Below are 15,319 nucleotides of genomic sequence, written 5' to 3' on the forward strand. Positions count from 1 at the left end.
CAGATCCCAGAAAGCTGTTGTTCTTCTTCTGTTGTATAAAAGCTGGCTTGTGTGCATCTTTGCAGTACCCTGACTTGGTTATTTCATTGAATTTCTCTGCAAGATTAGAATCATTTTTCTCCTTTGGAGTTTTGGGCAATCGTGCATCAGAGGACCTCCATGTGTCCCAGTCCTTGTATCTTTATGGTCAGGCAGGAGAGCTTCAACTGTTTGCTCAGCCAAGTTCTCTCTCCACTCAGCACTCAAGTAAGCTCAGTTAATGCGGTGTTTGCAGTTTGGGAAAAAAAATGTGGAGCATCCCTATGGGGAAATATTTGGCAGATGCTATGGTACTTCAGAAGTGGGGCAATGTAAGTTCATCTGTCAGGAGGTAATATTATGGGTTTATTTTTGGTGGCACTTCAGTGAGCTTCAAAGCTGCTTTCAGCTCAAGGCCAGGCTGCCAAAGGTGTTGCAAAGTTTAAAGCCATGGCATTTAAGTAGAACAGAGACGTTCTTTATTTGTCATCTTTATTCTGCTTTTAAAGTTTAATGATTTGGGATTATTTTCATCGTTTGAGTAACAGTTTATCTCAGGAAGAGTGCTCACTTTTCATGGTTGTGTAAGTGCTAACTGATGACTCTAGTGACTGCTCATGTGCTAAAGTAAATTATGCGTGTATGTCTGTAATGCTGTTTACTACTTGAAAATAAGGATGAGACTTAGCACTTAATAACATTTGTGCTGATCTTATATGCTATTATTCATCCAGCTCAGGAAAGTTTTTTCTTTAGTAATTTATTTTTCATATCTTTTCTTTAAAGTTGGGAGGAGAGATCTGAATATTGCTGCTGAAAATTTCAAAGAGAAAAAACTTCTTTTTTTAATGAAACTTTAACAACCCTTTTCTTCTGAATTTCAACCAGCATTAGTTTGTACTGGGGATTTACCAATAAATGTGCTTTTATCTACTCTTAGTACAATTCCCAAGATTAATTTTACTGTGAAATGTCTTTGTGTTTTAATTAAAACTGACATTAGTCATCCTGCTAAAAGCATCCAATGCCTGAATATCCTACTCCAGTTAAACTCTTAGGTGTTAAGTAAGATATGCTGCATATATTTTTAAGTTAAGACTTGTGATGTATACATGCAGTAATTTAAGTCTGTCCTTCTACTTTTCCTTCTACTTGTTCTCTAAATAAGAACTATTAGAACTGCAGCTTGTGATAAATACAGGGAAAACAGGTGAGGTCTGAGAAGATTTTCATTGCAATTTATTTAATTGATGTTATACTGTGAAACACTGATACGTCGACATGCATTGGAGTTATATGTAAGCTAGAAGACTGGATTCCTGTGAGAAGCAATCTTACAAACCTTAGCAAAGCTGGACTGAAGTAATTTGAGGTCCTATGATTAATCTGTGGAAGGCTGCTGAAAGCATGCTTTCCCACACAGATGTTTTAAACTCATCATTTTCTTTTAGTAACCATATCTATTACACATATTTTGTTAGCATTGCGTAAGATACTCATGTTTTCTGTTTCTCTTCTACCTTCTTCCCTTGAATAGTGGAATCGGTCGAAATTGGCCCTGGGCATCTGGTGGCAGCAGCATTTTGGCAGAATTTGGGACTTTGCATCTGGAGTTTGTACACTTGAGCCACCTGTCTGGGAACCCTGTCTTTGCTGAAAAGGTTAGACTGTTCCTTAAAAATTATGTTCTAAAAGATAAATCACATGTTAGAGTAATATTTCTAGGGATAGATTTGTTTGTTCAGATTTGGATTTTTCCATTTGGGTTTTTGGGGCAGACGGGCAAGAAGCATCCACAAGCAAATGTAAAGGATAAATTAATTGTCTTGTGACATTTGTGGTAGTTAATGTTTAAAATTTCTTCTGCTAAGAGACAACTAAAGAGTGATAAAAGACGCATGCGCACATGTGTGTGTGTGTGTGTGTGTGTGTGTGTGTGTGTGTTAAAAATTCTAGCCTATGCTTCTTTTCAAAGTGGAATCAAGCTATAGCTGCAAAAAGCAGGAAACATGTTTATGTAAGCTGCTCTTAAAACCCTTTAGAGACTGAGACTTCACAGCGCACCGAGACAAGCTGTTCAAGGTCTGGTACACTTGATAAAGAAGAAACACTGGAATAAGCTTTGCATGGAAGTGTTCATATTATTCATTCAGTTAGGTCGAGGACTCCTTGCAGTCTGCATTTAGACACTGGCTGTTAGCAAAGCCGCATCAAGACGCAGAAGGCAATTTGTGTAACATAGTAGAAATCCTTCTAATTTATCATTTGTCTTAGCGACTAGTTCAGTTATCTCTAAACTTTAAGGATGTAAAAATAAAGCAATCAGAACTTTTATGTTACTACTTCTGATCCATGGTTATCATGATCATGTTTCTCCCAGGTTGCCATCTTTTAATTTTTTGTGAAAGTTAAATTTCAGTCTAAATTATTTCATATGCTTTGCAATGAATTGTGCTACTGGATACATCTGAACTGTCATTTTATCCAGGCCACTTATTTGTGGCAAGCTCCTTAATCATGCTGATGGAAAGCTCAGGGCTGGATCAGTTTCTTCTGGGCAGTTTGGATGTAAGAAGCTCAGTTCCAGCAGTGTTCTCCTTTCCAGACAAAACTGCCTTACAGTTCACTTCTGTATCTAGACTAGGTGATGAGCTTAAGTATTTAATACCATTTATGATCTGGGAGTATGGAGAATATAATGCTGAAGTAGCTGAGCTTAGTTAAGTCAGCTAGCTTCCATGAATTTCAGTACACTGTGGAGGGGCGAAATATTCAGTGTGGTAAGAACTTAACTTTGAAGATTTCTTCTATTGTGTTTCATTACTAACAGTTGGCACAGAAACTCCAGGGTTTTTGAAGCTTATTTACTCGATGATGTCAGCTTAGAGGATCTTTTTTTAATAATAATATGATTACATAGAGCTATTCAGACACTGTGTATACATTGAAGTATTTGTACCTTGAAACTTTTGTACTGATGCTGTTTTATTCTGGGGAAAAATGTATCAGTGCTCAGTATTCTATACCCTTCCAATAGGTAATGAATATTCGAAAAGTTCTAAGTCGTCTGGATAAACCAGAAGGCCTTTACCCCAACTATTTGAATCCCAGCAGTGGCCAATGGGGCCAACGTAAGTAGATCAATTCTTCAGAACTATGAGCTGTCAGACTGCTGTCTGCAGTTGTTAACTTCTTTCAGTCACTTATGTGTTTTATTGATTCTTTGTATTGTACCTGAGTTACACAATGCAAAAAAATGCATCTTTAAAAATAATGTTCCTACTTGCTGTACTTTAATGTACATTTATTTGAGCTTTCAATATGGCTTGTGGAAGCAGGGAGGCATTTGAATATGTAGTTTTGAAAAAGAATTTGTAGACTATAAAATTATTTTATTGAAAATCTTAAGTGTTCTCTAGAGTAGCTGTTTAAGGAAACATTATCATCTCATCTGAATCAAATTTCACAGTTTTAGCCAGGTGTGGCTCCACTGGCGATTAAAAAAAACCACCAACTTTTTGTGCTTAATATCAGCTGTGATTTCTGTTAAACTTTAATGCCAACAAATGAGGAAGCAAACTAGAAAGAATGGTCATAGCATTAATTCTCCAGAAATCATTATCAGAGACACCAGAATTAGAAGCATTTGAAGTCTTTGAACTACTTTGCTCTTTTGTGATGACTGGGCCTGTATGCGTTATACATTGCCTTCTCCAGTCTTTATCCCACGTTCAAAGCCAAAGCAATGTGCAGGAATACAATCTCGAAGACCCTACTTCTTTCTCCGCTTTTCCTGCTTACTTTCAATCGGCAATTATTCCACTCTCACAGTCATTTTACCATTTTCCTTCCCTCTATTATTAAAAGAAAAGTAGCAAGATGAAATATCTTGATCTGGAAACAAATAGGTAGATGATATGGTTCTGTTGTTTATCACTGCTGGGGCTGGTTAGACCAGGTAGAAATAGATAAATAAATGGGGAAATTCTTGGATACAGTAGTTTGCAGTGCCACAGGCCTGTGGCAGCTCAGTGCGTATAAGCAGCTGGCGTGTTTGTACTGGCTCTGAGGTCTGCGCTTGCTTGTTGCCCATTTTGGTTTAACATGGCTTTGTAAAATGGTAACACTTTCCGTTGGAAGTGTTTGTTCTAAAGCCCTAACCACTGAGTTTGATCAGAAGACTACCTTCATGCCTTCGTGACCCTGTGTTCAGCCAACTTCAAATCCTCACTGGCTTCAGTCAACCACAGAAATTCAGCTTTTTGGCACTGGGCTAGCCAACAGCTTCCCTGATTTGCATCAAACTCTCTTATTTAGTGCAATAGTATTGAGTGTCCCAAGGAGCATTACTGATCTGTGGCATTGCGGGTATGGCATTAAGCTTAGTTCTGCAATCATGCAGTTATACTTCTGGTGAGCTGGACAAGAGGGGATCTTGCTAGTAGCTGCCACCATTAGTGGCTCTGCCTTATTTGTTTTATAGTAGTCAAATACTGATGCTACCTCACAGCATTTGACATATCCCTGTTTTTAATATAATTGTGTCTTATGTACTCCTCTCCCACATTGAATGCCAGTTTCTGTTGGCATATGCAGTAACAATTACAGTTTATACCACCTTTGCTTTGCAATAGCTTGTAGTATTGACATAGAAATTAGCTTCCAGCACATGAAAATGATGAACACAAATGCTGATGCAGGTCAGTCCCTACCATGCTGAAACAGCAAAAGCAAATTTGATCTTTACTTGTTGCATCTCTTCTGATTCTCTTTCAATTGCTTCTGTTTACAGACATTGATTTTTTTCGTATAGTAGACCATCAGAAGATTTGAGAGATATTTTATTTGAGACTGCTTTTTAAGTCTGTTTTCAGTTGATTATAACAGGAAAAGAAAGCCTAGACCCGTAACTGGTACAAGACAGAAACATTTCCTCTCAAACGTCAAGTGGGTGGGGGGAGTAGTTTCTGAACATTTCTTCTCTAGTAATGCTGTAACTGTGAAGGGCGCTGCTGGATCACTGCCATTGTTCCTGTAAATTCATTTAGCCCTTGTTATTTTGACAGTAAATTGACAGTGATTTGCTGCAGCATGTGTCAGTTGGATTTGTCTACTACAATAATGTATATAATAACAGGGCTTATTATTGATGAAACTATGCGTGTGCTATTTAGTTTGCAAATGTCAGAGGTTTCTATGGTAATTTATTTAGGAAACTGTAAAGGTCATTTAAATGCTGCTGTTCAAAGATCAGCCTTCCATCATAGAAAATGTTCTCATTTTTTTTAGGAAGCTTCTTTTCCTTTTGGATCATGAACATTTAATTAAATAAATGGTATATTCTTTACAGAAAATTAATATATCTCATTCAGAAGAGGAGGGGGTAGGAAAAAAGCAGCCTGTAATCCAGATTTGATGGCACAATGTATTTGTTAGACAAAGGGACAGAATACACTGGGAAAAGTAAATTATTTTTTGTATGTGATGGGCTATGGGAGAAAGAAAAAATAGTTATAATAAAGTTGGAATAGAAAAAAGTCCTAATACAATTTGAACAGAAAAAAAATCTTATCTTCTGCAGTTGCATGACTTTCCAGTAGGCAAAAGCATGCACTCAATGAAGAGATGATACTAAAGAGTCCCAAAATAAGTATAATCTGTATTCTTTTAAATTCTACCAGAGGCATAACTCTGAAGTTAAGATCAGTGAGGTATTGGGAAGCTTGAGGTCTGTACCACTGATTCTCCTGCATCTTGCTTTATGAGCCTGGGACGTGTTCTGCTTTTCTCATGCCCAGGATTTTGTGAAATGACTCACTGACTTGCAGTGCAATATGTGGTATCCACATCTCCATCCTGGATGTCTTGAATGAAACTGTCAAGCTCCTTCCCTACTGTAAAATTGACAGTTACAAATGATTAGTCCCAGTAAAACACTTAGAAAAACATTCAGAGAAGACATTATACATGCTAAGTCCCTTAATGTTACAAGGCAGTATCAACTTCAAAAAGAAAACTTGGTGCTCTTGGTTTAATGGAGCTTAAAGAAATACACTCTCTAGCTGTAGTATTTTATGCACTTAGAAGGTCTATGCTGGAATCATACGGTAGTCCCTTAAAATTTTGCCAGGAATCTTCTAGAGTCTCTTTGAGAGGAAGCTAATGCAACTTTGTGCAAGCAGCTAAGACCACCAGTAATTTCTTTGTGGCTTGTGCAATGATATTGAGTGATTTGACTTGTGTTTGCAGTGCCAAGTCCTAAATGGATCCAATTAGATAATTACAGTGCTTGTAGTTCCACAGTGTTTCATGTAGTAAGCATAGGACAGAATAAAGCAACATGAGAGCAATAATCTTCTGTACATGTGACAAAGTTTTCTTTTCCTACAGAACCACTGCTGAGTCCTGACAACCAACTAGACATTGAAAAACATAATAGTATTTTTAAGCATAGAGAGAGATTGATATTTTCAAATACCATAAAATAAATAATAAAATAAATCTGCCTCAGTAGTAGGGGACTAAAACATTTGGGCTTTTTTTATGATGTGTCTTAAATGACACATCATTTGATAAACAACAAACAAAAGCAATGCCTACATGGTAAGAGGGGAAAGTAATTTCTCAAATTACACAGCATTTTCTACTTTTTTTGATATTTTTAAGATAAAAAAACAAATTGGGTTAATACATTTTTGTATGAGATAGACTACTAAACACGAAGTAAATGTTATACATATAAATTCTTGTTTCTTTTCCATGAACTCCTGTGAAAAAGTCAGCAATGAGACATCTTTAAATGCATTACCGCAATTACAAACTATAATTGTATTTTATTGTCTGTGCTAAAGATGGACTTGCTGTTGAACTTCTGTATTGCCTTTTAGATCATGTCTCCATCGGAGGGCTTGGGGATAGCTTTTATGAATATTTGCTGAAGGCATGGCTGATGTCAGACAAGACAGATGAAGAAGGCAAGAAAATGTATTATGACGCTGTTCAGGTAAATGAGAGATTTAAATCTTCCTTGCCATTATAATCTAATCTCTAATAGTCCTAACAATGTGAGAGATTTATGTGTTTGCCACCAGAGTGTGCTTTTTTAAAATGAATTAGTTTTCGTTTTTTTAAGACTTCATCAAATATAAATGATAAAGGAATACGGCTACTGAAGGAAGTGGAGGGAGAGTCTTGAAGTATAGCAAATTTTCTTCTACTGAAAAATGGTCATAAAGTATGCAACAGAAATTAATCTAGAAGTAGCTCTCAGGTAGAAGTTCAATATTTCCCTGAATTTTCTCTATATAGATACTTAATGTCTTTTTTTTTTTTTTCCCCATATATTCAGAAGCTAATTCCTCTTTTGTGTTACAGCCTCATACTTCAGCCACTACAGTATTTTGACTGTAGTCAAAGGAGGGATCAGTGTATTATGGTAGATAATATTAACAGAAAAACAAATTTTGTTACACAATGCCTTTTTGTTACAAGAGGCATACGTTTGCCAACCTCTGTGAAACAGGCAATTATTCAAATTGGACACAGGAGAAAGTTCTCAAAAATCAGAATTGTTGATACTTTTTTTTTTTTTAATGCTTTGTTTTATTTATGATCCTGCTAGTCTGCAATTTGCTTTGTTATTGATGGTATTTCCTTTAATATACTGTTTTTGGAGAAATAATACTTTTTTGACACTGGATTGAAACTTGTGAAGCATTATGTTTAAATCCATATTTACAGGCTTCCCTTGCAGTCTGGGCAAATGACCCATTTTCTCTGTTCTTTGCTTTCATATGTATAAAAAAGAGGATAATATTACTTCTTTTTTCCCCTCCTTTCATCTGTTTTGAGTGTAAGCTCTCTAGGTCTGGGACTTTTATCTCTTATTAACTGTATGTATGTACAGTGCCTCAGCAGACAAGACTTCAAGATGCCAAGTAATATCTGCTTATTCTTTCATACATCTGGAAATGCAGTCCTTAGAGAAGAGACATAAGTCTCTTTTTACTTCCCACACAGCAAAAAGTGGTGGCATTAAAAAATACAGCCCTGACTCACTGGAAGTACTTTTTTCATTAGAGAGAAAAGTCATATGGTGATGATTTGAGGGAGGATGTGATCCCTGCTGGTAGTACATTTGACAACTGAGCATCCTCTGCTAAGAAAATCCTGCCTTTAATTTTGTAAGTGCAGATTTGGATGCGGTCAGCCTCATTTCCACTGATAACTGAGTGAAAGGTGGATTTTAAATTAGCTTTCAGTATATTTGAAGTTATAGCATAAGAACAGTGATATTGTAATAGCTCAGCCATTAGGTTAGCAGCCAAAAAGCAAGAACAAAGTATCTGGTAATACAATATCAATTCATCTTATTGTGAAAGGCATTTTGAATCACCTCAAAGTCTTCTTTTACTGGTTTAACAATGTCATTTCTTTCTTTTAAATGCATTCTTACACAGAGTAAGTGCTAGTGTATAGACATGTGCAATAAAACAAGGCGAGTTGCTCTTCTGGAAGATGCTGCAGGCTGAACATTGCTAATGCAGTGATACTGTACATCCTGCTCCCTGTCCCCTAGGGAATGCAGAGGAATGTTGCTGCCCACTGCCAATAGGGATCCAAGAGCAGCCACGCACTTCCATGGGTGGTACTTCTAAAGCCGTGGTCTGCCTTCCCCTGCTTCCAGCCCAGGTTTCGGGTGGGTGGTAAAGACTCAGGGGTCTGGATCACTCCTGAGCAATGCACGCGAGTGGGGCAGAGGCCTGTATGCTCTTCCCTGGACGATGGAGGAAAGGGCCAGGAATTTGTTCTGCACAGCTCTTGCAGCCTGCTTGGCTGGCTAGGTGTGTCTGTGTGGGTATCTGAACTATGTTTGCATTCTCCACTTTCTGTAGTGCAGTATATCTGTATCAAAGAAAGAGTACATGCAGCATGTGGAGGAATAGCTTGATGTAATGTAGCTTGTCCAGATAACAGCATCAGAGCAGCTGCAGTATCATAGAAATTGCAGACTCTTTGGGCGCCATTGACATGCGAGGTTCTTTACCAGAGTGACTAGTCTGTTTTGAAATCCATCCTGAAATTGGCTTTATTGCTATTGATCCTTTACTTACCTAAATTGGCTTTAATTTAAGTGTCTGCACAAACTGCAGTCTTTCATGACTAAGCCTCCGCATTTTGGGCATTCTGAGTCTGCGTCATATTTTCTCAGATTAATTTCCCTCAGTGCTTTCACCCTCTTTTTAAGGCTACACCAAAGGGAATGGCACACTTATTCCCAGCCATTTGTTCCTCCATATTTCCACCAAGTTCTAAAAGTGTGACGTTAGGACTTGATGCCTAATTCAATATCTCCTGCTATCCAGAAACCACAAATGAAAATACACAATGAGATACCAAACTATGCTTAAAAGCTTTTCATTTGCTTTATATTTATTTTATATGAATGAGGTGTATATTTGGCTGATGCTAATTTGAGAAAAGTTTATTTCTCATGCAAAAGGGACAGAGATAGACTTTTGAATACCAGAGCACAGTCTGAATGTATTTATAAGGCCATCAGAGAGATTCATAGACTCTAGAATTTGCATAAAGACAAGTGTATGTATTTTTACTGTAAGTTATTTTTTCTTTTGAAAAGTAATACATTATTTTATATATTGTCCTTCACATAATTTAGGAATAAGAGATCTTCTTAAGCTAGTTTAAACAGAAGCATGCAACATCTCCTAGTTATAGAACATGTTACCTATTTTGAGGATTTTACTGACCATAGAACAAACTTTCAGTCTTTGCAAGCATTCAAGAAACATTTCTCTCTTTTCAGCTAGCACAGTTGATCTCTGAAGGACAACTGATTAGGTTCAGTAAAATAATATGATAACTTAGAGCAAAAATGAACCTTCTGGATTCACTTTAGTCTAGCAACAGCAAGTAACAAGCAACTGCATCAAATCGTCCTCTCTTGAATGCCAGCCCTCATTTTAAAAGTTGAAGAGTAATTTTCCCATTACTTTTATGCATATGTTGTCTCACACTCTTGACCTTCTGATACCTGTTTCTAATTTTCATATTATATATTTCCTGGTCATTGCCTCCAACTTTCTATATCCTAAGTATTTCTTCTCTTTCTAACTGCCTTCATCTCCTTCTTAAGTGTATTTCTGAAGAAGCACCGTATCTAAGGGCTCTAAAGGGAGAGGTACCTCATCACAGCAGAACTTTATAGAAGAAGGAGAAAACCCTCACCAGCAGCTCCCAAGCTGGTTCAGTTCAGCCAGCAGTGGCCCCGTGGTATCAGAAAGGAAAGCAGCTGTGTTCTGCAGAAATGGTGGTGTACTTTTAGACATTCAGACTTACTAATTTCTCTCACTGGTTAACAACTGCTTAGAAGTAACACTGTGACATGGGAAGTAGTTATCTTCTGACAATGTGGAAATAGAAAATGGTAGAAATAGCTAAAAGGCTAGGTGGTGTGAAACCTGGTGGCAGCCATTTTCTGCTGGATTTCAACAGCACACACCCGAAATTTAGCCTTCTGCTAGACTGGATAAAGCTGTTAAGCAATGTCATAAACTTTTTTGGTTATTAAGGGCAAAAAAAGCCGATTTTTGCCTCAGAATTTTGAGTATTCAGAGGATCTCTTTGGTTTGGGGATTTTGTTTGTTTGTTTGTTTGTTTTTGTCTCAATAACTGTTGAGAGTAACCTTGATACATACTCAGGGAAGCTATGTGAGGAATTTTTATTTATTTATTTACTTATTTTGGAAGTAGTGGTGGTGTATTTAATTGTTGAAATTAAGCAATGAACATTTTTCAGAGCTGTCCAAGAGTTCAGCCATTCAGATAAATAAAACAAAGCCACGCAGACTCCTTTCTCATTGAAGTGAGGGACCAAGCAATGTGTCGTTAGCAAAATGAAACATGATATTGGCAGGTAGGACCTTTTCATCTCCAGGGTTTCAAGAGGGTATATTTAACTGTAGTGACAGGCTGGTGGTTGCTCTGGGTTGACTGCAGTTTCCACTCAGTCACTTAATGTGATTTGCTTTGCTATTACAGTGATCCTAAAAACTACATAACTGATATGGACAATGATAGAACTGCAACAACTCAGAATAATTTTTCATGCTGAGTAAAGCCAAAAGTACATTAATGAATTGGACATTGACTATTTTAGCACTTCTTGGCACTTAAGGAAATAGAAAATGGGATAAATCTGCATCAGCAGACAGCATGGCTCAATAGGAGCTGATCTTCCTAGTGAAGAAGTTAGGGCTGTGGACTCATTTTAGACAGGGACTCATTTTGTCTATGACTGAAGTGTATGAGAATGAATAAATGTGTGGTTTATTTACATAGTTTGTCAGATGCTTTGTTAAAAATATTTATCATACTGCTGCACTAGTGTTCTATGTGTAGAGATACTAAAGCTGCATTATGCAGAAACACAAGATTCATTATGCTTACGGACAAGAACATCCGCAGGACTTGATGCTCCTTTTTCTTTCCCAAGTTAGATTTCCTCTATTGTCAGAAGTACGGGAGGAGTTTTGAGACTGTAACAGAAAGCAAAGCTTCTAAAGCCCAAAAAAAGGCTTCTGCAGCTTTTTATGTTAATGATTTTCTTAGAACTATGCAATCTCTGTTTTGGACTATACAAAGTACTTTGTTGTTTGTTTGCTTGTATATGGACTATCATGAGAAGCAGCAAACTATACAGTTGTTGGAGCTCTTGAAGGAGGATTTTAACCAAAGGAGTCTTGCAAGAGAAATTGTCCCCGTTTTGCCTGGGGCTTTGCTCTTGTCATTAGAAAGTCCTGTCATGTCTGAGCAGCTGTATCCTTAATACTTGCGCTGTTTTTCTTTCCTTCCCAAAGGCTAATACAGCAAAAAGCTTGCCAGGAGGGTCAGATATTTATTCTGGAACATTCAGAAAATAGATAATATAAATTTTTGAAAGAGACTTGGAGTTTTGCTTTGATTCTGTTAATACTGTTTGAAGAATGAATAAATTTTGTCTTCTGGTAGCAGACAGCATTAAGTACCTTTAGTGCAAGAGCATTGGTGCTCTTGGAGACGCTGATAGGCCTTTACAGACAAAAATACATAAGTAGATTTTCAGGCAAAAGTAAATTATCAGCCTTCCTCTAGAACTTAATCATCTTTTAGGGATCAGATGGATAGGTATCATAGCAGTTAAATGCTTGCCAACTTTTCCATTTTGAAAATGTAGGTATCTCCATTACTTCATTTGTATTTCATTTCACATGTGAGCTTGTCTTTGTAGCATGTCAAGTCCAAAAGGAGTAAATGCTTCACAGTGTTTCTTATGTCAAAATGTTTCTCAAGCAGAAACCATCCCACTTTTCTTTGGCTGAATCATTTGAATAATGGTAGCAAATGCTCAAACTTCCTATTTTATGCTAACTTCTCTGTCAGTATGCTTTCACATGACTCATGTATCTTGTAATACTTACATGAGTTCAATACAAAATTTAAGTTTAGGAAAAAACTTGTGCAATGTGTTTTCTACCATCTTCAAAATGGCAGTAATAATGGAATAATGGAAATTTCAAATTTTTCTCGTTGGAATGAGAAATAAACTCATTGAAATTTTGGACAAATGATACATTGTATGAATTGTGAAGACTGGTGAAGAAGTACCTGTTGCATTAGATCAACTCAATACAGGGAAGATGATGAAAGAAACTCAAAGTCAGTAAAATGGGCATGTGACATACAAATTCAAAGTATGTGAAACAACCACAGTAATCCTGACCTGCCTGCTTTGTGCTTGTTCAAAGCAATAAATTGTACTCATACAGGCCATAAATACTAAAATAAAAAGCAAAAAAAAATTGCCACTTTTGAATTCTTAGAAATATCATGTTGTAGAATTCTCTTTCATACTCATCGTTGCTTCAAATTGTCAAAATACTGTTTAAGAAGATCCCTAGGGGAAGAAAAATGTATTAAAAGTGTGGACTGAGATAATTTATTGTGTTTTATTATAAAGAAGCATACAGAGTTGTAATTATCCCCAAGGCAAATATCATAAGCCTTGGAAGTTGAGAACAAAGATGATATTCTTGAAATTTCAAATTTATTGCTGAAGGGAAATGGATAACTCTGGCTTGCAAGAAAGTTTTATCTCCAGCTACAGTGACATCTTGAGGTAGGAAAGGAAATGTCTGGGTTTTGTTCTTTAAATATATGTAGTTGCTGATACTCACTGATCATAATAAAGCAGTTTTTTGTAAAAGGAGAGTTAAAATATATACATGCTTGAAGAAGTAGAGTGTAAGTTTTCACTATATTTTGTGGTTTATCATTTGTCATCTCTTTTCCTTATGCAGAGTTAACTTTTTTGTATTGTGTATTTTGAATTTAGCGATTTTCTTAGGTACATGACATTTTTACTGAGAAGCCTACATCTGCCCCTACACTTTTCTTCCTTGGTGACATAATCCACCATGAGAATACCCTCTACTAAAGGTTATTGATATTTTTTTCCTTTCTTAATTCATTTGAACACTAAGATTACTTAAATTCTATATCATCCATTTTGCTCTATAAGCAATCAAGTTCTATGTCCTAAACAACTCAAAGGACAAATGAAGGACTTCTCTCAATCACAAGAGGAAGAGGTGAGGAAAAGACTGTTTGTAACTGTGTTTTGTCCCTTGCAATCCCTGGAGGTTAGGAAAGCTGACAGACTAGCATCAGAGAATCCTGTTTTCCTGAATCACAAATAGTGCTGGAGACTACGTGGGTGAAAATGGAAATGGGTAACTAAGAAACAGATAGGCAGAGGCATAATTTTATCATGTAAATTGATGAAAAAGATGCCAGAAGTACTACAAGGTACACTTGAGTCACAATACAAAATGTAGAAGGGACTACTAGTGTTTCTAAGTGAATTTTCAAGCATTTTTACAGTTATTGTATTGGAGAGATAATTTCCCACAAGATGGGGAAAAAAAAGATAATTTTTGGATGCCCGGTCCCTAGAGGTGTTCAAGGCCAGATTGGATGAGGACTAGGCAGCCTGGCCTAGTATTAAATGGGGAGGTTGGTGGCTCTGCATGTGGCAGAGGGGTTGGATATTCATAATCCTTGAGGTCCCTTCCAAACCTGGCCATTCTATGATTCTGTAATTTAGCTAAAAGCTTAATTGCAGCGAGGAATGTAAGCAGAGCATTGCATAAAAGCATATGAACACAAAAACTTCCAGGAACTGAATCAGTCATAAGAGTTAGTCTGGTTAAAAGAGCTTAGAAGCATACTCCAAACCACATACCATACAGCCCTTACATGAAGTGAATTTTTTGTTTTAATAGCTGGCAAGAATTTATTTTTCTTTAGTCTCCCTTCCTTCCTTTCTTTTTTTGTCAAGTATAGTCTGGAGTCAGATTATCTACATCTTTTTTTTTCCAATCACTGGCAGGTAACATCATCTCTTGATCCCTTTGAGAGCAAGCATTTGCAGCCACTTTTTCCTTGCAACCTTTTATGTTGCACAGGGTTTCTGCATTACCTTGATACAAAAAAAAAAAATCTAATTGATTTGCAGAAACACATTCTGTAAAACAGTTACATGAAATTTCCATTTACTTAAAAGGAAATCTGTGCTGGCTCCTAACAATTAGCCATCAATAATGTATTATCAGCTCATCAAAGATCACATTCTCCTAGCCTTTTGGATTTTTTGCAGATATTGTCTATTGGTTTATGTTGAGCATATTCATTGCAGTAAAATTAAATAATAGTCTCTACAGTGAAAATATGACACAACCTTATTTACAAATAGTGAAACTCAGAAGGGGTTATTTGTAGACAGGCTCTAAGATATACTGGAGCTGTGCTTAAAATAAATGTGTGCCTTTTTGAAATGTGTAGATAATTATGTCAAAACGAAGGTAAATTGATTCTGAGTATGAAATTGAAAATTAATTCTGCCAAATAGAAATTTTCACTTGGGTGGATCCTTATCAAATTGCTACCTAATCTTCCTTTATAATGACTTGTTTTAGCAACTTCAGTTTCTTGCCAGAACTTCACCCACAGCACTGCAGATAGCAATCAGCATTTTGCTATGAGCTCATAAGCCCAAGCTTTTCATCCTACTCCTCAAGTTCAGACACTTGTTATACTCTCGTTTAAACTGATAGTATTTCTTCCTCATCCTATTATTTTCTTAACTTTGTCTTCATATTTTTTACCCTTAAGCATTTGTCCATTCATTCCAACCAGTGTTTTAACCTTGTTCTCTGGACCTCAAGCTTATTTAAAAAACAAA

At 36.6% G+C, this 15,319-nt stretch overlaps 1 protein-coding gene across 1 annotated transcript in view; it reads left to right on the forward strand.

The window, feature by feature from the left end:
* MAN1A1 (mannosidase alpha class 1A member 1) overlaps positions 1-15,319 on the forward strand; it is a gene marked incomplete at its 5' end in the record, with an annotated part of 79,869 nt that overhangs the window by 50,173 nt on the left and 14,377 nt on the right. The window contains 3 exon segments of the mRNA XM_010707467.2: positions 1,556-1,679; positions 3,056-3,149; positions 6,906-7,021. Coding sequence (XP_010705769.2) covers positions 1,556-1,679; positions 3,056-3,149; positions 6,906-7,021 — 334 coding nt within the window.

The sequence above is a fragment of the Meleagris gallopavo genome, chromosome 2, assembly GCF_000146605.3.
Source record: "Meleagris gallopavo isolate NT-WF06-2002-E0010 breed Aviagen turkey brand Nicholas breeding stock chromosome 2, Turkey_5.1, whole genome shotgun sequence".
NCBI classification, from domain to species: Eukaryota; Metazoa; Chordata; class Aves; order Galliformes; family Phasianidae; genus Meleagris; species Meleagris gallopavo.